The sequence below is a fragment of the Entelurus aequoreus genome, linkage group LG01 (genome assembly GCF_033978785.1).
Source record: "Entelurus aequoreus isolate RoL-2023_Sb linkage group LG01, RoL_Eaeq_v1.1, whole genome shotgun sequence".
Classification (NCBI taxonomy): domain Eukaryota; kingdom Metazoa; phylum Chordata; class Actinopteri; order Syngnathiformes; family Syngnathidae; genus Entelurus; species Entelurus aequoreus.
Genome location: NC_084731.1, coordinates 89,757,376 through 89,780,761, shown reverse-complemented (window position 1 = coordinate 89,780,761; position 23,386 = coordinate 89,757,376). Strand labels below are relative to the sequence as shown.

The following is a 23,386-nucleotide window of genomic DNA, read 5'->3' as shown; positions in this document are numbered from 1 at the left end:
CAGCATTGGAAACACAAATACATTATCTTCTTAAATTAGCACCCTCGCATGTACCCCAAAAAACGATCTGTTTTTAAATTGCACGCTGCTGCATGAAATAAAACCAACAATAACGTCAAGACTCGTGGCCTCTTTAATAAGATGATGTCACACTTTTTAAAATGTTTTTATGACAAGCCCAAAAGTCATGTTTTACCTGTCCACACACAAACGCTGAAGCCAGAGTATCTAAAAGCAGTGTTTTTTTTAGAATGGCCCTTTTTTGGAATTTTGCTTATCGTTCACAATCATTATGAAAGACATGACAGCGGATGTATTTTTTTTAATGCTTTATGAAAGTCCGCTTACAACAGAGCCCGTGGTTGGTCCTTTATACTGCCCATAAAAACATTCAACAACCGCCAACAATGGTTCATTTACATTTCGTGACTTTAATATTAACCAAGTAATAATTATATTGTTATAAGCGCTAATACAGACAAACTATTTATAGCGGCGCCGTGATCACTAGCGTGTGCCTTTTTTCGACATCATCGACTGGTAAGCCTCTTCCTCGCTTCCCTGCTCGTGGAAGTTAATTCTAGATCATAAATCGTGCCTCTCACCTGGATAGGGGAGGGACGAGGGTGTAATCTGACTTGTTGGTACACTTTGACAGCTAATTTAGACTTGGGAATGGCAAGAACGACGCGAAAAGACGCTTTGTCCCACGCCCCTTTTCATCGCGAGGATTATGAGTCATTATTCATTTAAACGGGACTATAACAACATTTTATTAGTTGGTATCTTAATGACAGCAGATCTTAAACTAAGTGATATTTTTATTATGTTTGTTGGCTTACATGAAGTCTGCAGTGAGTAGTAATCCGTGATGATGTGTGGGGGGAAGCACATGTTTTTTAAATTAATATGCTGCGTGTGCTTAAAATGATCAAAATACATAAATATTAAATCTTATTATAAATGTGCTCATTACTAGATAGATAGATAGATAGATAGTACTTTATTGATTCCTTCAGGAGAGTTCCCTCAGGAAAATTAAAATTCCAGCAGCAGTGTACAGAATTGAGATCAAATTTAAAAAAGTAAATAATGGGGGTATAAATGGAAACAAAATAGAAAAATATTACAATAGAATAAAAACAAAAAGCATCAATGAGAATACAAATATAACAGTAAAATAAGAATATAACAAGAGAAACTAGGCATTAGTGACCATGTTATGAAAACGTATTACACTGTTATTGTTTTGCATCTCCCGTCATTCTAATACCCCCCCCCCCCTCTCCCAGAGAGGAGTTGTACAGTCTAATGGCGTGTGGGACAAAGGAGTTTTTTAGTCTATTAGTCCTGCACTTGGGATGAAGCAGTCTAGCACTGAACAGGCTCCTCTGGCTACTGACAACGGTATGCAGAGGGTGACTGGCATCATCCAGGATGCTCACTAGTTTTTCCACAGTCCTCTTCTCTGCCACCGTCACCAGTGAGTCCTACATTACATATACACTGACATCATGTATATTAAACCTTAATGGATATGTTTGGCTGTTTTTAAAGAGTTTTATAGGCATAATAGAGCGGCTCCCATAGGCTCCATTGTAAGCAGACTTTTGTTCATTTATTTACTATTTAGAAAGCTTTTTTTTTTTTTTTTTTAAATGCTCCGTCATGTCATTCAGAATGATTACATGATGGGCAAAAAAAGTGCAGTTCACAATTTAAAGGCCAAAACACACAAAAACTTTGTTGTGGACATGGCCGTGGATCCACAGTGTTTAGTGATAACTCCTTCATTCAGACTAAACTATCCATTTTTGCCGTTTCCTCAAGGTTGCACATGTTGGGTGTGAATGTGTGAAACTATTATTTAGATGCACATATTTCTATTTTTGTGTTCCTCTACCAGTTGAGATTTACCTCCCATGAGTCTGGTGTCATTCACTAAAAATGTTCTTCTAACCACTGTGCATTATGTGTTTGCAGGAGACCTATGACACCATCCCTGGTCAGACAAAGATCACGTTCCTGCTCCAGGCTATCAGAGAGCCATCTGCTGCAGAGGAGGTGCGTCCACATCACTTAACAATCTTACCTGCAAGTGTGAAATACTTCTGTGGCAAACATGTTGGCCCTAACAACTGTTTGCCATGAGTCACTGCTTTGGTATTAGGGCCCTTGTGTTTATCCTGAATCCACCAGCTGCTTGGTCCCTCAGGCCTTCTCTTTACCTCGAGGCTGATATTTTTAGTCTTGAAATGGGAGCAGGCAGAGATGAACACACTCCAGGGGTGGTGATGTTGCTGCTGGTTTGGCTATGTAGATTGTGAAAAAGCAACAAATCTATGGATGGTCCGGTTCATTACGTCATGACTTCACGTGCAAAAAGCTTGACGTAATGTTTTGTTTTTCAGGTCCGACAGATGGCAGCAGTGCTCTTGCGACGGCTCCTGTCATCCTCCTTTGAAGATATCTACCCAGGCCTGACACTGGAGATGCAGACTGCCATCAAAACAGAGCTTCTGGCCAGCATCCAACAGGAGAATTCGCCCAACATCCGCAAGAAAGTCTGCGACATTGCAGCAGAGTTGTCCCGCAACCTTATTGGTAATAATCTATAATTTATCATACAAATTTACAGATCGCATGTATATAACATGTTTGTCGTTTAATCCAGATGACGACGGGAACAACCAGTGGCCTGAGGCACTCAAATTTCTGTTTGACTCGGTTAACTCTGACAACGTTGGCCTGCGAGAAGCTGCCTTACACATTTTCTGGTAGGGTCATGTGACCGTTTGTTTGAACATTACTTCCATCAACATAGTGTGTTTGCGACCACTAATCATGGCTGACTTTATGATGGCACTATCATGTAGCACTATGACTCAAATAAGAACAAAACAGTCACTTATAGTGGCCGCTCTCACTGGGTTGCTGATTGATAGGGTGGCTGTATCTTTCAGCACATTTTTTTGGTAGCTCCTTACTTAGAAAATACTGGGAGCACAAGCGCATCTTGCTAAAGTCTTCCTAGCGAGGTTGTCGGGTTTTCTGCTGTGTTCCATTTGTTGAGAGCCATAGTATCCACTGCTTCAGTCGTTGCACATTTTTAACATGAAGGTGGAATTTCAAAGTTGACTAACCTCTCGGCTTGGTGCCACAGCCTTCTACTATAGAGGTGAGAAGCATGACATATAATACAGCATTAGCTTTTCTGAACTCAAAGGTGATATAGCAGAAGCAGCTTATGTACTGTGGCGAGCTTACCTGTCGTTAGTAGCCGGAGGAGCAGTTTGAGCATGGCGCTGTCTCTTTATTCCAGAAAAGTTGTTCCTTTGGGTTAGCTTTTGCAATAACCATGCTGAAAATAGCCTGGTTAATATGCAGGTCACTGCTCTTTACTTGCAAAGTTAGCCACCTCATGCTAGCAGTTTTTTGCAATCTAGAATTTACAGAAGAGAAAGATGTGTGTTCTTGTTTTAGGATTGTAAATGATGATGCAAAATTCCAAAAAAGGGAAGTTTTCCTTTTTAACTGTACAGGCATTTTTAGAATGAAACCCCTAACTTTTCAAATCAGCACATGCTGCTTTGATTGTGAGTCCACATGACTATCTTACATCTTATGTTCTCATTCTACCCACTTTATTCTTAACATCTTGTGGAAGCCTCTGATTCTACTGGAATAAGTTCCAGTGAAATGGTTAACACTTTGATGCTCATCGAGCTGACAAACTTGGCACAGTTAGTTTGACTTGAACTGTGGCTTTTGGAATACCTAATTATGTCTTCATTTTTTCTAGGAACTTCCCGGGGATCTTCGGCAACCAGCAACAGCATTACATGGACGTCATCAAGCGCATGCTTGTTCAGTGCATGCAGGACCAAGCAAACCCACAGGTAAAAAAAATTATTAAAATATAGGCCAGGTCAGTCATTTTGATGCTTGAATCGTTCCTGATTTATGATTGTTTTTTGTGCGTCATCCTTCAGATCCGCACACTGGCAGCCCGAGCTGCTGCCTCCTTTGTTCTGTCTAATGAAAGCAACACAGCCCTGCTGAAGCATTTTGCTGACCTACTGCCAGGCATACTGCAGGTTTGGAGCTTTTCCATTTTTTTCCGCAAACTTTGTATGCTGAATTTAACAGGAGTATTTTTGCATGATTTTCTTTGTGTTTTTGTCTTATTATAATAAAAATGATAATAATTCAATGCTCTTGAAAATTTTAAACATTGGTATGACCAGTACTGCCCCTGTAACTACTTGGTATTGGATCGATACCCAAATGTGTAGTATTACTCGGACGGTATAGCTCGGTTGGTAGAGCGGCCGTGCCAGCAACTTGAGGGTTGCAGGTTCGATTCCCGCTTCCGCCATCCTAGTCACTGCCGTTGTGTCCTTGGGCAAGACACTTTACCCACCTGCTCCCAGTGCCACCCACACTGGTTTAAATGTAACTTAGATATTGGGTTTCACAATGTAAAGCGCTTTGAGTCACTTGAGAAAAAGCGCTATATAAATGTAATTCACTTCACTTCACTTCACTTACTCAGAACTAAAGTTAACTATCCAAACAAATAAGCAGAGTTTCCCCATATGTTCTTTGATCGTGGCCCGTCGCCACAGTGTAATAAAAGCTGCTACAACTTTAAAAATGAAGGTCTTTTATGTGAAAATAACGGTAATACATTGTATGAATTGATATATAACCTATTTATGCACTGTTGACTGGTGATGCACAGAAAAACTGGCCACTAAAAATGTTTTCACAACCGTAAGCAGGACGCACGTGATTGTTTGGAGCCTCGGCGGTAAAACCGGGAACTGTAAAGAACAGTATTGTCCCATTAGTGTAATGATGCACTAGGGATGATGTTTGATAAGAAATGATCGAGTTCGAGCCTATTATCGAATCCTCTTATCGAACCGATTCCTTATCGATTCTCTTATCGAGTCCAGATAGGTTGTTGTATATGGAAAAAAACACAATATTTGGTTTAACAAATCACTTCACATTCTCTACTGCTCGCTACTATAGTATTACCATATCTGAGTTATTGTGCAGAAATGTGGGGGAATAACTACAAATGTGCGCTACATTCGTTAACCGTGTTACAAAAAAAAAAAATTAGACTGATACATAATGTTGGATATAGAGAACATACAAACGCTTTATTTATTGAGTCAAAAATATTATAGTTTGATGATTTGGTAAAATTGCAAACAGCTAAAATGATGTGGAATTAAATGATGGAATGGATTAAGTAAGGAAGTTAAACATTGTACTGATATGATCCAGTTTAAGGGGTTGTTCAAATTAATAGTGCTTACAAAGTACAAAGAAGAAGAATTATGAGAAATACTTTCAACCTTATTGAAAATAAGATATTCTTCATCTCAGTATATTAATAATGACTGAGTTAATTAATTACATATTACAAAACTGTAATATGTAAGATATTTTATTATAAAAAGGCCAGTAAATGATGTATATATTTGTAAACGCTATGAAGTGGGAAAGGGGTAGGATTAAATAAGCTTTAATTCTTCCTACTCCTGTAAAGTGAAATGATATGAAACTGTGATGTATTATGATGTGGTCGGATCATGTTTTGTTTAGTTATGTTCTGTTAGTTTTGGACCTCCTTAGTTGTTTTGTGCACTTCGGGTGTTTGGTTTTAGTCACCATGGTTACTTACGATTTTCACCTGCCTTGTACGCTCACCTGTTGCTCATCAGAGACTCTATTTAAGCCTGCCTTTTCCGGTCACTCGTCGTGGCTTCATTGTTTGCATTTGCAACAGTTACGTTGGCATTCTGGTTTTCGAGCGCATGATTCCTGTGCTAAAGTTACCTTAGCTTCTAGTATTCCTGTGCCAAGTAAGTTTTTGCTTTAGCTTCTCGTGCGAACGGCACGCTTTCCTTTTGTTTCATTCCTGTCGGTTGTAATGTGTATGATTTATGAGAAATAAGTCATCTCCTACCTGCACGCTTTCCTCCAGCCGTCAGTTTTGCGTCCCGGGAACTAACCGCAGCACGCTGCACCCCACCGTGACAAATGACTGAGCTACGTGACGTCATTTCTTGTGATGTCACATGGGGCGTTTCTTGTCGGGACGGGAGTCGTTCCAAGTGATTCGAATAAAGAACCAACTCTTTTTCTTTACTATAGTGGTCTCGATAACGGGTACCGCTTCTCAAAAAGGGATTAGACTCCGAGGACTCGGTTCTTTTCTTATCGAACAACCGGGAAACCCGGTTTCGAGCATCATCCCTATGATGCACTACATAAAACTAGGGATGTACCGGTAAACGGTATAATGATGACAAACCGCGGCAACATTTCAGACAGAATACAGTTCCAATTTTTAATTACAAAAAACGTCATTTATTAATGCACTTTAGGCAACACTGCTTACTTCCTGGAAACGGAGTCACAGCAGCGCCGGCACATGTGCACTAGCGTGGGTTGACTTGACACATGACGGAGAGCAACTACACAGACTTTGCTCCGTAGAGTAAACAGAGCCAAGCGCTTCATTTAACTTAATTTTCCCTCCCTCCATTTCCTTGTAGTCTCGGTGTGCGTTTAAGAGCGCACTGCTGCTATTAGGTGACCGGTGTAGACAATATTGGAGACCGATGCATTTGTCCCACGCTAGAAGTATACCGTGGAGGAGTAAAATATTTGACGTTGCTTTTATTTTCTTAACACACCGTCCTGCTGCTGTGACTGAGCGTTTAATGACGTGAGGATAAAGCAGGCGATGTGGAGGGAACGTAAACATTGCTACAACTTGTTTATAAAGTCTTGCTGTTTGTTTACTGGGATGCTCACTCGTCCTCTAATTGCTCATTTTGTCGGTGTTCCGATAGCATTGACAACAGCTAAAATGTTTGTCATCTCTTTGAATTAAACGCAGGCTGTGAAGATTGTGTATTAGATGTGAGAGGTATCACTCGTGTTTATTTTTGTTGGCCAAACTGTTGCCCTGAAACACATGGTGTTGTTAAAGAACAAAACTTGTTTATTAGACTTTATCTTTATTAATCAAAATGCTTTGTGTTTAATATTGATATCAAAAAGTAAACGCAATGTTTTACATTTTGTGGGTTTGTCCATTTTACAAATGTATTACCTTAAAAACCAATCATGTGACATAGCACTTTGTTTTATGGTTTATAGTTAATTCCTATAAATGTTTATCTATAGCCTTTTTATTAGACATTACAAATTACAGGACGGCCTCACGCTCACTGTTTTACCTAACATAATGAATTTAATAATCATGATTTCACTATAATTAAAAATAATCTTAATTATTATTTTGTCCATAATTGTGCAGCCCTTTGTATAAGATGAGGGGCCGTATTTATCAAGCTTCTTAGAATTACTCCTAAGAAGTCTGCTAAGAGTTGACTTAAGAGCAAATAAATTATTCGCTGAAAGCTGCACTTAAAAGTTAGTTATCAAGCGTTTTACTCACACTTTCAGCGAAGTGTAGGACTGAATCTTAAGTGTCACACTCAGAGCTGAATTACGACATTACTATGTGCCGTAAATGGAATTTTAGGTGACGTCATTTCTGTGTCCATAGAAATGACCAATCACGGAAGGGAATCCCTTGTCTAAGAATAAAGAAATATCTTTGAAATATTTAAGTGGACAATGGGAGTGTATATTTTGACAATAAACTACAAAATAATACAAAACAAACAAACAGTATTGGCAATGAATCAAAAATAAATGTTTCCTTTCCTGCTTCCTGGTCCCAGACCGTAGTCAAAGAGGCAGGGGAGACACTTCTCCAGGATGTATGCTCGGGGCAACACCCTTCACTTTACCCGGCAGTGGGTCTCCACAGCGGACGACTTTAGAGTGAATGATGAGTCCGGTGATTAGTTGCAAATCTTGCTTTATTGATTGCTTGTACACAGCCAATCCAACACAAAACAAACTAGTCCCCGCCCGCACTCACGCTACCGCTCCCTCTCTTCTCTCGCCCACACACTCACTGACGTCACTCACCTCACATGCTGTCACCTATTAAAGGGCCACACACATACATATGCTACTCTCATAAAATTTTCTTTCCAATTCATTAATTAGGCAACTAATTTGAAACTAGTGTGGGTGGCTCTATATATACTAGCCCACTGCAGCCACATGCAGAAATCAACAAGGAATCGAACATTATTAAATCTGTGACAAAAATAATACCCGCTCTGTCTAAACGATACCGTTTGATCAGCTGCTCGTCATCAAACAAAGCCAGGACATCCTTCCGCTCCCTGAACGCGCACGTCTCTCTCGCCTCAGTGTCATCCCCTGTTGGCAACTCCTAACCACTTAAGACACCTCTGAAGGTCTCTTAAATATCGTGGAGAGTAGGAGTGATTCTTAGACTTAAGAAAGTTGATAAATAGCTTTTATTCTTAAGTTTGAGAGTAGGACTAAATTTCGCAAATTCTCAGGACTTAAGTGTAAAATGGCACTCTAAGACGCTTGATAAATACGGCCCCAGATCTCTTATATGAACACTATTTGTATTTATATGGTCAAATAGTGCAGTAACGTCTTATGGCCATCAGGTGCCATCTTGCAAAATTCTTACATTTGTTTTTATTTGTTTATCTCTTATGTCCTTAAGGTGCTTTCTTGCACAATTTTCACATTTATTTTTTACTTATGTTATTTAGTTTTTGCCATATTACTATTATAATGCTTGTGTTTTCATATGCACATTCCATTTTTACTTGAGGTACAAGTACAGTGTTATCTACAATAGGGTTTCTTCAAAGGAAATCATTTTGATTGTTGGTTGTTTTTTTTCCATTGCAACTTGGTTGAAAGATTTCAGTATAAGTACTTTAAAAAAAAAAAAAAAAAAATAGCACATTTAAAAGATGCCATGATACATTTGGTCACAATAACCGTGATAAGAAATGTTCATACCGTGGCATCCCTTTCTTCCGACACACTTGCGTATCTTGTTCTCCTTTTCTTTTTGTACAGTGTTATTCATTTATCCACCACAGAATGTCGTAACGTCCTGTGAGGGAACATGGTTACTTGTATACATGGTGAATTGTCATTGTTAACACCTGTCATTCCTGGTTCTGATCAGGCAGTGAATGAGTCCAGCTACCAAGGAGACGACTCTGTCCTCAAATCGTTGGTGGAGATTGCAGACACAGCACCGAAATATCTGAGACCTCACTTGGAGGCCACTCTGCAGCTCAGCCTGAAGGTGGGTTGGAAAACCATGCAACATTAATATTGCACCACACTCCATACTATACTTATTCAACTCTGCTATACTTCGATGCACCTCTTCAGCTTTGTGCAGATACCAACTTGACGAATATGCAGAGACAATTGGCTTTGGAAGTCATCGTCACTTTATCAGAGACTGCAGCGGCCATGCTGAGGAAACACACCACACTCGTAGCTCAGAGCGGTGAGTGAGTGTTTTATGATGCTGCTCATTGTGATAGAAATGATTGAGGACGCCGCTTTGATGGGTCTGTGTGTTTAGTGCCCCAGATGCTGGCTATGATGGTGGACTTGGAGGAGGATGATGACTGGGCCATGGCTGATGAGCTGGAAGATGATGACTTTGACAGGTAATGTTTAATATTTCAACAAAACCGCATGTCACTACGGTTGCGCGATAAACAACAATTTAAATCATATGCATTTAGCAGACAATAAAGCTTTAAATACTGCAAAGTACTTCTACTTTTATTAGCTTTTATGACTTTTGGTTATACTGTGCTACTGTATGGTGACATTCTAGCTGTGTCCCGCAAGTTTGACAGCGTCAAGTGAACAAAGGCATCAATGCGAAGTAGAATCCCTTCTCCCGAGCTAGCAGCTAATGTCCCTCTACAGTGCAGCTTATAAATCACTAATCCTCCCCTCCATGTCGGACTAGAGGACAAAGACTAGCTAAACATGCTATACCGCACTGTAGGATACCAAAAAGTATAGCTAGCCGCTAAGCTAGAGCTCTTGAATGTAAACAGCTGTGAGCGACTCGATACAAATACCGACTGTAATGACACCAAGTATAGTATCAGCATATGGTCGATGCTACAGTGATTAGATTGAGATTTTTGATTACCACAAATATTTGTTTGGTTTTTGTTACTGTTGATAAACTCGGGAAACAAGGGCCAGTAAGTAATTTTGTGCTTTTGTTATTTTGCACTGCTGACTTTAATATTAATGTTGTATGTAATGAAAAGAAATAAGGAAACATTTTGATTATAAATTGATATTGTTGGTTTACCGTTGTGATCAAAAATGTGATAATTTTAATTATCCTGAAAATGTGTATTATGCGCATAAATATGTAACTAACTACTTGGTATTGGATTGATACCTAAATTTGGGGTGCTTTTAGCAAGGTTTTAAAGTATTGTAGTGTTTGTGCAGATAGAAATGTCACAACCGAAAGTAACCATCAATGAACAGTAAATTAACAAGTAAAATAATAGTTTTGAGAAAATGATACAACTAAAAATTAAGCAATATGTTATTGCATACATCAGCAGCTAAATTTAGAAGCCTTTGTTACCCGTTTTGAGGTGGTTCTTTTGTCATCTATATCCCAAATAGTATCACATTGTATATATTTAGGCCCATATCGTCCATCCCTATTTGTCACCCAACAGTAATGCTGTAGCAGGAGAAAGTGCCCTGGACAGAATTGCCTGTGGTCTGGGAGACAAGATTATTTTGCCCCTTATTAAGCAGCACATCATGCAGATGCTCCAGAACAGTAAGTAAACGCACAAGCCCTGACGAGCAACAAATGTATCACGTTTAGATCTTCTCCTGAAATCGTCTCAATGGTGATTTCTAGCTGACTGGAAGTACCGCCATGCTGGACTGATGGCGTTGTCGGCCATTGGTGAAGGCTGCCACCAGCAGATGGAGGCTACCCTTAATGAGATTGTTGGTGTTGTACTTCTATTCTGTGCTGACCCAGTAAGAGCCTTTTTATAGTTGAATATTTATTTCTTGTGGTGTACTTATTTAAAAAAACAAACAAAAAAACAAAACACACATTTGCGCAGCATCCAAGGGTGCGGTACGCTGCCTGCAATGCTATTGGACAAATGGCCACAGACTTCGCACCAACCTTCCAAAAGAAGTTCCATGATAAGGTCAGTCCAGTTTACAATTGGCTGCACAAATTCAAAGATTCTGTTGACTAAAATCAAATTTTTTTTCTAGGTGATTTCAGCACTGCTTCAGACCATGGAGGACCAAAGTAACCCCCGAGTTCAGGCGCACGCTGCTGCAGCCCTCATTAATTTCACAGAAGACTGCCCCAAATCTTTGCTTATCCCTTATCTGGACAACTTGGTGCAGCACCTTCACGTCATCATGGTGGCCAAGCTGCAAGAGGTATAAACAAACAAAAAGCCTCTTTTTTGGGGGGGTTAGTTGTCTTCAATGTCTGTTGTTGTCCCTCCTCAGTTGATCCAGAAGGGCACCAAACTGGTCCTGGAACAGGTGGTGACCTCCATTGCGTCCGTGGCGGACACGGCAGAAGAGAAGTTTGTCCCGTACTACGACCTGTTCATGCCCTCACTCAAGCACATTGTGGAAAACGCCGTGCAGAAGGAGCTGCGACTGCTCCGAGGCAAGACCATCGAGTGCATCAGCCTCATCGGCCTCGCTGTCGGCAAGGAGAAGGTATGTCAACAGCGCCAGAATGCGGTGGATCTCATGACTCATGGTGCTGGACGTCGTTTGAATTTGAACAATTCTCCGTTCTTAAATAGGCAGGGTCTTCAAAGGTTTGCGTGGTTTAAATGAGGGTGCTAACTTGTTTTTTTTTTTTTGATAAAATGTCCCCTTTATTAAATAGACAAACATGTCCCCTTTTTAAAAATGGGAAACTAAAAATATGAATTACTGACCTGCGTTATAACCTGACCACGAAAATATCCACAAATGGCTCTATAAATAAACATTGATTGATTGATTGATAATATCTCAAACTAAAATTAGAAAGATCATTGCGCAATATTCTTAATTATATACTTAGTTTATTTTCTCTGGGGTGTTTTGATGTTCATGTTATTGCCACCTCATGAAAAGGCATTTACAAATATTCTATTTGTGATAGACTGTTGATATTTGAGTTGTGTAGCACTGGTATCATGTGTTTGCTGCCTCGATGCTGGCGTGAAATAGACATGTCAAAGAAGGAGCACTCTTTACTTTTCACATCATGAATGGATGAATTCAAAAGTGTGTCATATTTGTCGTCCATTGTTCTTTGCACCTAATAATAACAGCCCTTTTTCAACAAAGGTAAAAGTTAAGTTCTGAGCACTTCTGAACACTTGTAATACTTATGGTTATGAGACCTGCTGCTGCCTCAGTAGTGGTAGGGATGGCCTAAAATCTATATCACGATATATATTACAGCCTCTTGCTTTAACGACATATATCATTTGATATATAAATGATAAATGCATTTCAAAATGGTTTACGAAAGCTACTAATTTAACTGACATATGTCTTAACATTGCGTCACTTTTTTTTTTTCTAAACAATTTTTAATCTACCTGCTAATTTACTGTTAATCGCTTGTACTTAAGCACTCAGTTCTTTGGATACTTAACATTAGTTTTGGACGATACTACAAATTTGGGTTTAGATCCAATACCAGATAGCTACAGGGGCAGTATTGGTCAATGTTCATATTTAGAATTGAATGATTCAATTTTTGATCACTGTGAGGGACTTTAGCTGCTAGCAAGGATGCTATATTGTGTTGAGGATGCGCTCGTTTGCTTGTCGCTATCAAATTTGCGGGACACTTCTATAATGTGTCATCAATATGCCTTCTCACGATAGTATTAAAGGCTCTATTGTCGGCCAAATTGATATCATTCATATTATTATATCTATTTTGCGCAACACTTGTTGGCGGTGGCTATTTCATATTTTTGTTTGGCTGCAGCAACTTCTTCCAGTTGGGTATAGTTGCGTCTGACCAGATGTTCCTCCAAGGGGAATTTAAAACGCTAGTCACTCCCAAGTTCTTTCGATGACACATAAGCTGAGTTCAAATTGATCACCAGAGCAGAATAGGTACTTTGTCATTTATTTTCAAATATTTTAAGAGACCAGCCTTGAATAACCCATACAAAATGCGTAGCCAAAGTTGATCTGAAAAACATCACGGAAACACTCTCTTCTTCAATGTCTCCTCCCGCCAGCACAAATACCCATTGTGTCTCTTATCTAGAGTCGGCCTGAGAAGGGAAGCAGGGAGGATTCCTCTTCTCTGCCTCCTACCTCAAAGCTGTCCACAGTGCAAGCACTTTGTCATGAGATGATCAAAAAAGGAAAAGAGTACAATATGGAACATTAGCTATTTGTATTATGACTATGAAAGTAAAGAAGTAACATAAATATGAATATGTAAATATATGCCTCCGTCAGTATTGACAGTAGTATGCGAAATGACAAAATTAACAATTTAATACAAGTTTGTCCTGTTTCCTATTGATGCACGATGCCCAAATCTAATGGCTGATTAAAAGGTGTTTGGTTTTTTTCCTTTTGTTTTCTTGCTCTTGCCAGTTCATGCCAGACGCCTCTGCAGTCATGCAGCTGCTCCTCAAAACTCAGACCGACTTTAATGATTTGGATGACGACGATCCGCAAGTGAGTAGGCTTGGTGGAACATCTTAGGCCGTCGGTGGGGTTTGAACTAGTTAACTGTTTTTCCCTTTCCAAAGATCTCCTACATGATCTCAGCCTGGGCCAGGATGTGTAAGATCTTGGGGAAGGAGTTCCAGCAGTATCTACCGGTGGTAATGGGCCCATTGATGAAGACCGCCTCCATCAAACCTGAGGTGGCGCTCCTTGACAGTAAGTTTTTGTGCCCACCAGGTGGATTTCTGCTTGTAAAAGTTGACTGCAAAAAAGATGTCTTGCAGCCCAGGATATGGAGAACATTTCAGAGGATGATGGCTGGGAGTTTGTCAACCTTGGAGATCAGCAGAGTTTTGGCATCAAGACTGCCGGCTTGGAAGAGAAGTCCACTGCCTGCCAAATGCTGGTGAACATCTCACTCTCAACAAACTAAGACATTGGCCTTTCTGGACACTGAGCACAGTCACTTTTGTGTTGCAGGTGTGTTATGCCAAAGAGCTTAAGGAGGGTTTTGTGGAGTACACGGAGCAGGTGGTGAAGCTGATGGTTCCTCTGCTGAAGTTCTACTTCCATGATGATATCCTTGTCCTATCACATAATGTTGCACAATATAAATTGTATATACTTGGCCGACGATACAGCTTTCAATACTATCATTATATTGTTACAACGCATGTTGATGACACATTCTGTGTGCCGCAAATTTGACAGTGACTAGCGCCACTGAGGTCAACGATCCTCTCTTTAATGGCAGCAAATAAACTAAGTTTCTTACAAGTATTATCCCTGGAAGACCAGGAATAACTAGACATGCTACACTACACACCGTAGAAGGGTATGCTAACCACTAGCTAGAGCTTGTTAATGTAAACAAAGGTGGGCAGACCGATGCAAATATCGACAGTAATGCCAAGTATAGTATGATTATATGGTTAATACTACAGCATGTCAAAAACATGTCATTTTTGTTATTGTTTACAAACTCAAGACTATAAGTCACTGAGCACAGGAAGGCGTTGAGGGCAAAAACAAATGTTTTAAACCAGACCCAAATATTTCATAATGTTACACCGCCATCCTGTGTTTTTGTCTGATTTAGAATTGTGATCAAAAACATAATCATTTGATGATCTTGAAAATTTGCAGTATCAGCATTGGTATGACAGATACTGCCCTCGGAGCTACTTGGTATCGGATCGCCCAAAACTAATGTAAAATATCCAATAAGAAGTGTTGATTAAATTTGAACAGAAGTTTGGATAGAACCATGTTACAACAGAACGTTACCAGATATTCCAAAGATTTAAAAAATGTTTTTTTAGAAAATATTCAAACCAGAAATGACACAATATTTTAGCAGCTAGACATGGAGCCTTTGTAACCCATTTTCAAATGTTCTATTACCAGTTACATGCAAAATAATACATGATGTATATCGTGATACAGATTTTAGGCCATATTGCCCATCCGTACTCATATTTCCTCTCAGTAACTCGATGTAACGATCAAAGCTTTTTCCTGAACTGCCTCACGTGTGCGGGTGGCGGCAGCAGAGTCTATGCCGCTGCTGTTGGAGTGTGCGCGGGTTCGAGGCCCTGAGTACCTCACCCAAATGTGGCTCTTCATGTGCGACGCCCTCATCAAGGCCATCGGTACCGAGCCAGACTTGGACGTCCGCTCTGAGATCATGCATTCTTTTGCCAAGGTAATTAACTACTTCCTGGTAAATGAAATGACGCCTGAGTTTTTGTGCGTGGAGAAGATTTGTAGCGGTTTGTGGTCCGCTTGTGTCTCAGTGCATTGAGCTGATGGGAGATGGATGTCTGAACAACGAGCATTTTGAGGAGCTGGGTGGCATTTTGAAAGGGAAGCTTGAGGAGCATTTTAAGAACCAGGAGCTGAGGCAAGGTGAGGCTTCACCAGCAGATGGCCCCGATACCACTGTGCTCCTGCATTATTGGTCTTACTTTCACTTTGTTCGCAGCCAAGAGACAGGATGAGGACTATGACGAGCAGGTGGAGGAATCCTTACAAGATGAGGTAAATATTTCACAGCTACATGAAACACTTAAAACCTGGAAAGTTCACATCTGATCATAATGTCTCCTTCCTGGTCTCAGGATGAGAACGACGTGTACATCCTCACCAAAGTGTCGGACATCCTGCACTCTGTGTTCAGTAGTTACAAAGAGAAGGTGCTGCCTTGGTTTGAGCAGCTGCTGCAGCTCATTGTCCAGTTGATAGTAAGTGTTCTTTTTTTAATGCTAAGTTTTTAATGAAAGAATGAAATGGCTTTCCGCTAGAGATGTTCCCATCAGCTGCTGATACCAAGCATCACTGAGATTGGTTTATCAATCACATGTATTATGTGTACTTTTTTTTTTTTTAAAGTTTGGTTATATTTAAACCATTCTTCTATTACATACAATTGCTTGGGGTAGGTGTATTCGGCTTTCAGAACAAACGTGAAATGCATTATAACTTGTACCCACTGTTCAATCTTACAGTTCATTTTGCAAGGAGTGTCCTGATCCGATATTGATATTGGTCCAATATCGGCAAAAACAAGTATATCGATTCCCATCTAAAAATCTCTGATAAAAGCAGACCTGCAGTTTAGTTTAGTTTATTAAGGATCCCCATTAGTCTACACCGCAGTGGAGGATATTCTTCCTGGGGTCCAGTCCCAGTTAACATCTAAATGTCCTCCAATTAGCACACAATGTTTTTTTGTTTTTTTATTGTAGTCCTTTACAAAAAGTAAACATGGTAGGCTATAGGCTGCAAGGAGCTAGCAGCTACACAGCAGCTAAACACACAATAGCATGCAAGCTGGACATACATAAGTCATTAATTAAACAATATTGCAGTATAAGACAATAGATTTGTTAATATAAACAGGCATCAATATTAGTTGCATATTACTTACACATGCCAGGTCTCCAAGGCAAAAGTGTATTCAAAACTATGCAGTAACAAATGTGTCCGCATCATTCCACTTACTGTCATGAGATTAACTAAATTAATTTATTGGGGCCACTAGTTGGCGCCATAAACCAATTATCACTCCACTTCAACTTTTCATTTTTTGTCATTTATTTATTTATTTCAGGCAATGACATAAAAAAGTACAAGTTGACAAAACATAATATAAATTAATATAGTGCATGATTGTCCAGTTTTGCCTGAAAGGGAGTGGGAAGAAAATGTATTTAATCCCTCCCCCAGTTCTCCATTCAGTGATTATTCACATGAGTTTCACTGTTACTTTGTTCAAGGATTATAATACAGATGTTGTATCATAGTGGCATTACCACAGGTATCAATAATTATTACACTGTAACAATAATTTGTATCAACAATGTAGGAATAATGAATATACCAACAATGGTAATAGACAACATAGCAATAATGGTTAGGAAACATTGAGCACATGTTAACACTTCGAGACAGAGTATAGCAGCAGGTCAAATTAAAGACCCTCATCTCTATATTTGAACCAGTCCCCATGTTTGTATAATAGTTTATATCGATTAATAGTTTGGCTTAAAGACAGCATACGTTATTTCCAGACAGTTAGCTATGAAAAACACTCACCTATTTATTACTACCAATTGTTTGACTTATTTCACTTGTTTATGAACACATTTGTCAAAGTAAACAAGTAAAAAGTTGCATATTTACAGATACAAAGTCTCCAAGGTAGAAGTGTATTAAAACGTATCCAGTAACAATCGTGTTTGCATCATGAATATAACTTAAAAGGTCTGTTTATGCAGATGCATAGAGGGCACTAACTCTTAGAAATTCTGCAAACTTGATATACAACCCTTACTTTCAGCATGTAAAGACATACGTAGGCAACACACACATTAAGTTTGTGTGTTGATGGCAATTTGAATAGCTATTGTTTGACCAAAAGTATATTCCATTGTAACAAGACTCAAAATTGGTAGTTGCTTCTCGGGCTACTTTTGTGTATGTGCCCACACTCCCTGTGTATACGTGTGGCCAGACTGAGCTCCACACAAAGTCCTCGTTATCCTATGAGCAATATATTTTATTAATAATAATTTTTGTATATTTATATGTAGTGTATGTTATGTCAAACCATTAATTGTAACATACAGGCATGTTTTTTCAGCTAAAATCTGTTTCAAAAAAAGTTATGTTCGCGTCAAAATATCACTTCAGCGTTTTTTGTTTTTTTTAATGAACTTTCAATTAAAAAAAATAGTTTTAAACAAAACTTGTTCAACCCTAGCCTCAGCCGCAGGTATTCGCTGTTCCTGTTGCCTAAACGCTGCTGAGTTGCAGGACGGGGAGACAAGTTCGCTAGTTATCTAACCATCTAGCTCGCTTACTTGTTGTTGCCTGCGGTCTGTCTTTGAGCCACAACGTTGACGGCTGCCGACTTTGCTGCTTATCATATTTTCATGAGTACAATCCAAACACTGTTTTGAGCCCGTTGTAGTTCTAGAGTATTTGTCAGTAACCAGCGAGAAGGTATATTTTTGACATGACTGATGTAAACGGGTCACAACACCGAATATATATATGTTATAGAATTTTACATTAACATTTTCAATGATAATAATGTTAGTAAATTATCTACTATTAATCAAAAACATTGTGGTACATTACATTATGTTGTACATTACATGGGACATGTAAGTGTCAAAAAGACAGCCGAAAGAGGTTGATGAGAATAAATCTAAAGGTAAAAAATACACTATAATCTAGAAATGCACCTAATTGCAGTAAATGCAGTCTTGATTCAAAATTTTGTCTACAATAGAAACATTCGCCTTTTTTCCCCCAAAGCGTGCTCACTTCCCTGAACATAAGCTAGCCAGTAGTCTTATTTTTTTATTTGAAACATGTAATTTTTGAGCAACTTGCAAACAACCCCTTTATAATGAATTGTTGTGACCACTAGGTGTCGCCAAATACCACTCCAACTTATAAAACAACATAAGTCAATTCTATACTGTTAACAATAAATAAGTTAGGCAGTGCTTAATTATTTTCTGTTACGCCCTCTTGGAAGAAGAAAATATTTCACGCCGCCCCCCAGTTAAATGTGAAGGCGGTTGTGAAGCACAGTAGTGAAAGTAGTTTGAGGCCAATTCCACTTCCTGTGTTTTAACGTCACTTCCTGCTTTGTGTCCTGCAGTGTCCAAACAGGCCGTGGGCTGACCGGCAGTGGGGGTTGTGTATATTTGATGACGTGGTGGAGCACTGCAGCCCGTCTTCCTTCAAATACGCCGAGTATTTCCTGCAGCCCATGTTGCAATCTCTGTGCGACAACAGCCCCGAGGTTCGGCAAGCGGCCGCCTACGGCGTCGGCGTTATGGCGCAATACGGCGGAGAGAGCTACCGCCCGTTCTGCACAGGTGATGAAAACTACTTGTGATGAAGTTTGCGTCAATGCTTACGCACCGATTTGTGTCGTCCCGCTTTAGAGGCCATCCCCTTGCTGGTCCGAGTCATCCAGGCGGCCGACTCGCGCCTGAAGGAGAACGTCAACGCCACAGAAAACTGCATCTCTGCCGTCGGAAAGGTGATGAGGTTCCGGCCCGAGTGTGCGAACGTCAATGAAATCCTTCCTCACTGGATCACATGGTTACCTCTCAACGAGGACAAAGAGGAGGCCGTGCACACCTTTGACTTCCTGTGTGACCTCATTGAAAGGTAGGACGCCATTTCACCTGCTGACTCGTTCCTGACCGGGGCTGAAAACTATCACGATATAAGTGTTCACTATCTTAATTATCGAATATAAGCACCAGGAGAAAATTATAACAAATGGAAACATTTTTATTTAACTTCCTCTGATTATAATCCCTTCAGCTATCAAGGCAGAAATGAAATGTCAACACAACCATGGAAAACCATCAATGTCAACAAAATTCTAAAATCACATGAAACGAGGGCTGGGTGATTTTATGATTGTGATCGATGATCGCGATTAATTTGAGTGCGATCAGCTGGTAGCGTTTTTACCTCGATCAAACATGGCGGAAATGTCTTTTAGAATTTACCTCAGTAGTAAACAGTAGGGAAGCAACAATGCTCGGTATTATCCTGCACGCAACAATCTGCCTTTATTGACCGTGATCCTGTTTGTGTGAAAGCGCGGCCATCTCGTTCCACCGTCGCGAAAGTCTGGCTCGTCGTGACGTAATAAATGTTCAATCAGCGTTGTGCCTTTTCGCCCTTTACACAGCTGGAAGTGCAGCCCAGAAGAATAAAATAAAGAAATAGGACTAGCACTAGCATAAAAGAAAAAACATAACACTGAGAATGAGCAGTGACTTTAGTTTCACTATCTGCTGCAGCTCACCAATAATCCTGGCCCATATGCGGACTTGCAGGCAGGCACAGAATGTATTTGTGACTGGGAGAATAAACGCACCCGCTAATTTAATCAGAAAAAGGCATTTAAATATTTTTTAATCAGACTTTTTGTTTGTGTGTCTGCAAAGATTAAACTCTGATATAACATGTACCGTATTTTTCGGAGTATAAGTCGCTCCGGAGTATAAGTCGCACCGGTCGAAAATGCATAATAAAGAAGGAAAAAAAACATAAGTCGCACTGAAGTATAAGTCGCATTTTTGGGGGAAATTCATTTTAATAAAACCCAACACCAAGAATAGACATTTGAAAGGCAATTTAAAATAAATAAAGAATAGTGAACAGGCTGAATAAGTGTACGTTATGAGGCATAAATAACCAACTGAGAATGTGCCTGGTATGTTAACGTAACATTTTATGGTAAGTGTCATTCAAATAACTATAACGTATAGAACATGCTATACGTTTACCAAACAATCTGTCACTCCTAATCGCTAAATCCCATGAAATCTTATACGTCTAGTCCAGGGGTAGGGAACCTGTGGCTCTTTTGATGACTGCATCTGGCTCTCAGATAAGTCCTAGCTGACATTGCTTAACACGATAAGTAATGAATAATTCCGCTGGTCATCACAGTGTTAAAAGTAACCACGTATCAACCAGACTACAAAGCCATCAGCAAAACCCATCCATCCATCCATTTTCTACCGCTTATTCCCTTCGGGGTCGCGGGGGGCGCTGGAGCCTATCTCAGCTACAATCGGGCCATGCAGCATTAATGGTAAGAATTATTTGATTTATTATTGGTTACCTTCAGAATAGCTATGTTATTAAAAAGAAAATGAGACTTATACTCTAAAAATGTTGGTCTTACTTGAAAATGCATGCACTTAGTTGTATTCAGAGTTAAAGAATATTATATGGCTCTCACGGAAATACATTTTAAAATATTTGGCTTTCATGGCTCTCTCAGCCAAAAAGGTTCCCGACCCCTGGTCTAGTCTCTTACGTGAATGAGCTAAATAATATTATTTGATATTTTACGGTAATGTGTTAATAATTTCACACAAGTCGCTCCTGAGTATAAGTCGCACCCCCGGCCAAACTATGAAAAAAACTGCGACTTATAGTCGTAAAAATACGGCATGTATATTCATTCATACTGCAGCTACTTGCTGGTGCTAATGTGTATATTAGTGAGTTACGATGATAATTTTTCCCATGGTCTGTGAACACACCGTGTTGGCAGAGAATGAAGTGTAGTGTGTCTAGGAGTGAAACACGGACAGACGTGTGTGCACGGGAGGGAATACGTGTTGGAATTTGGCTCATTGTTAACATAAGATTGGCAATAAAAGTTAAAAAGAGTGTTTGACTTTGTCTTCTAGAAGCTACAATATATATATTTTTTTTACGTAAACAAATTAAAGCCTCATTTTTGAGGCACCACTATCAGATAAATCAAACCCTGCCGTTTTTATCTGAGGATATTTTTTTATTATCGATTACGTGTTTATCACGACATATATTAAGTTTTCTCGCCCAGCCCTATGTCTGACCCCTTTCTTTGTGCTGAACTGCAAGCGTTTGTCGTCCGCAGCAACAATCCCATCGTCCTCGGACCAGACAACTCCAACCTGCCCCGGCTCTTCCTCATCATCGCCGACGGCGTAGCGAACGAGTCGGTGAAGAGCGAAGACGCCTGCAGCAAACGTCTGGCCAACGTCATCCGTCAAGTGCAGGTGAGCGTCAGGTGACCTTACACGTCTTAACTCGCTGCTCGATGTGTGACGTGGTCGTCGTTGTGCAACAGGTGTCGGGGGGGCTGTGGTCCCAGTGCATATCAACACTGGATGAGAGTCAGCAGAAAGCCATACAGGATCTACTGAATGCTGCATGAACCTTCTGGTCACACCCCCGACCTTCACAAAGCCCCTGAAGTAAAGTTGACTTCATACACTCTTCCTCCTCCTCTCGACCTGGAGAGTGCGTATGGACACTGGCCTCCCCTCCCCTCCCCCACCCGCCTGGCCCAATGTACATCCCACACTCAACAGACTGGAGGGTGCAAACACGGAGGAGACCCCGATGACATCATAGTCTCATCCCCCTTAGCTAGATGTTTGTTTCCAACCATTCCCCTCAATGTGACTTGTCCCGTCAAGAGACACAAACTCACCAATTGGGATGGGAGGGGGTGATATTTTTGGGAGGAAGGGTACAGGACGTGGTTTTGGACTGCACACATGATTCATGAATGAGGTGACGATGCACACTGGGCAAGCACTGCCTGTCTCCTGTGAATTTTATCATTTTTCTTTCTTTTTTTTTTGCTCCCATTAACCTGAGGGAAGATGGCCTCCGCCAGAGGAGATGTTTGCGGAGTAATGGCATGTTTAAGTGGCTAACTAGTGAATATACTTCCTGGGGGGGGGGGATTCAATGGTGACTTTTAAGCAGCTTTTTTCCATAGCCTTCCAATTCGATCAGAGGATTTTTGTCTGAACCAGTAAGCCTCACTTGTAGGTAGCGATGGGTAAAAAAAATATCGTGGTCGGAGGATAAAGACTCGTAGAGTTTGTGAGCGTGCGATTATACGCGCGACTGTATGCTGTGACCCTGACCGTGCGGCAGGGATGTGATGGCGTTTCAAAAACTACAAACAATAAAAGTGCAAAACATTGAGAGGTTTTTTTTTTTTCAATTGAAGAGTTTGCAGCTTGTTTGGCTTTTACACAGAAGTACATTTGATGGTAACACACTTGGTGGACATGACTTATTACAAGCAGACAATCCAGAAGGGATTATTTAAATCAGTGGTCCTTAACCTTGTTGGAGGTACCGAACCCCACCAGTTTCATATGCGCATTCACCGAACCCTTCTATAGTGAGAAGTAAAATGTTTTTTTTTTTTCAAATTCATGACAAAGTTACGTTTTTTTTTACTGGTGCACAAAATGAACCGTGCATGAACCACAACAAATTACACACCTGCAAATCAGATGGAAAATTAGAGGGAACATTGTTTGGGGGTATCCATAATACATCGACAGGGAGAAGTTTTTATTTACACGATGAGTTGGGTGTGTCTCCGCTGAACCCCTAGGGTTTGATCGAACCCAGGTTAACAACCACTGATTTAAATCCTTATGCCAACCTCAGACATTTTCTACATTGTTTTGTTTAGTGACTATTTTGGCTGCTTTGCAGTTTATTTTCTTCCTACTTTAGGAATTGTCTTGATCACCTGATTAAATTGTTCAGTCGTGTCAAATTGCACACAAAAACTGGCCTAAAGCATAAAATCCACCGCACCATGTAAAAAAAAAAAAAA

At 40.1% G+C, this 23,386-nt stretch overlaps 1 protein-coding gene across 1 annotated transcript in view; it reads left to right on the top strand.

Annotated features, from left to right (window-relative positions):
- Positions 1–22,737, top strand: part of kpnb3 (karyopherin (importin) beta 3) — a 29,957-nt gene extending 7,220 nt beyond the window's left edge. The window contains exons 2-26 of the mRNA XM_062061253.1: positions 1,984–2,064; positions 2,412–2,604; positions 2,675–2,777; positions 3,803–3,899; positions 3,993–4,097; positions 9,131–9,253; positions 9,343–9,463; positions 9,542–9,629; positions 10,683–10,789; positions 10,874–10,998; positions 11,088–11,177; positions 11,248–11,421; positions 11,494–11,712; positions 13,618–13,701; positions 13,776–13,908; positions 13,977–14,098; positions 14,173–14,269; positions 15,225–15,397; positions 15,489–15,600; positions 15,677–15,732; positions 15,813–15,935; positions 18,869–19,088; positions 19,158–19,386; positions 21,653–21,794; positions 21,866–22,737. Coding sequence (XP_061917237.1) covers positions 1,984–2,064; positions 2,412–2,604; positions 2,675–2,777; positions 3,803–3,899; positions 3,993–4,097; positions 9,131–9,253; positions 9,343–9,463; positions 9,542–9,629; positions 10,683–10,789; positions 10,874–10,998; positions 11,088–11,177; positions 11,248–11,421; positions 11,494–11,712; positions 13,618–13,701; positions 13,776–13,908; positions 13,977–14,098; positions 14,173–14,269; positions 15,225–15,397; positions 15,489–15,600; positions 15,677–15,732; positions 15,813–15,935; positions 18,869–19,088; positions 19,158–19,386; positions 21,653–21,794; positions 21,866–21,952 — 3,204 coding nt within the window. The 3' untranslated portion in view covers positions 21,953–22,737. The remainder of the gene's footprint in view (positions 1–1,983; positions 2,065–2,411; positions 2,605–2,674; positions 2,778–3,802; positions 3,900–3,992; positions 4,098–9,130; positions 9,254–9,342; positions 9,464–9,541; positions 9,630–10,682; positions 10,790–10,873; positions 10,999–11,087; positions 11,178–11,247; positions 11,422–11,493; positions 11,713–13,617; positions 13,702–13,775; positions 13,909–13,976; positions 14,099–14,172; positions 14,270–15,224; positions 15,398–15,488; positions 15,601–15,676; positions 15,733–15,812; positions 15,936–18,868; positions 19,089–19,157; positions 19,387–21,652; positions 21,795–21,865) is intronic.
- Positions 22,738–23,386: the final 649 nt, after the last annotated feature.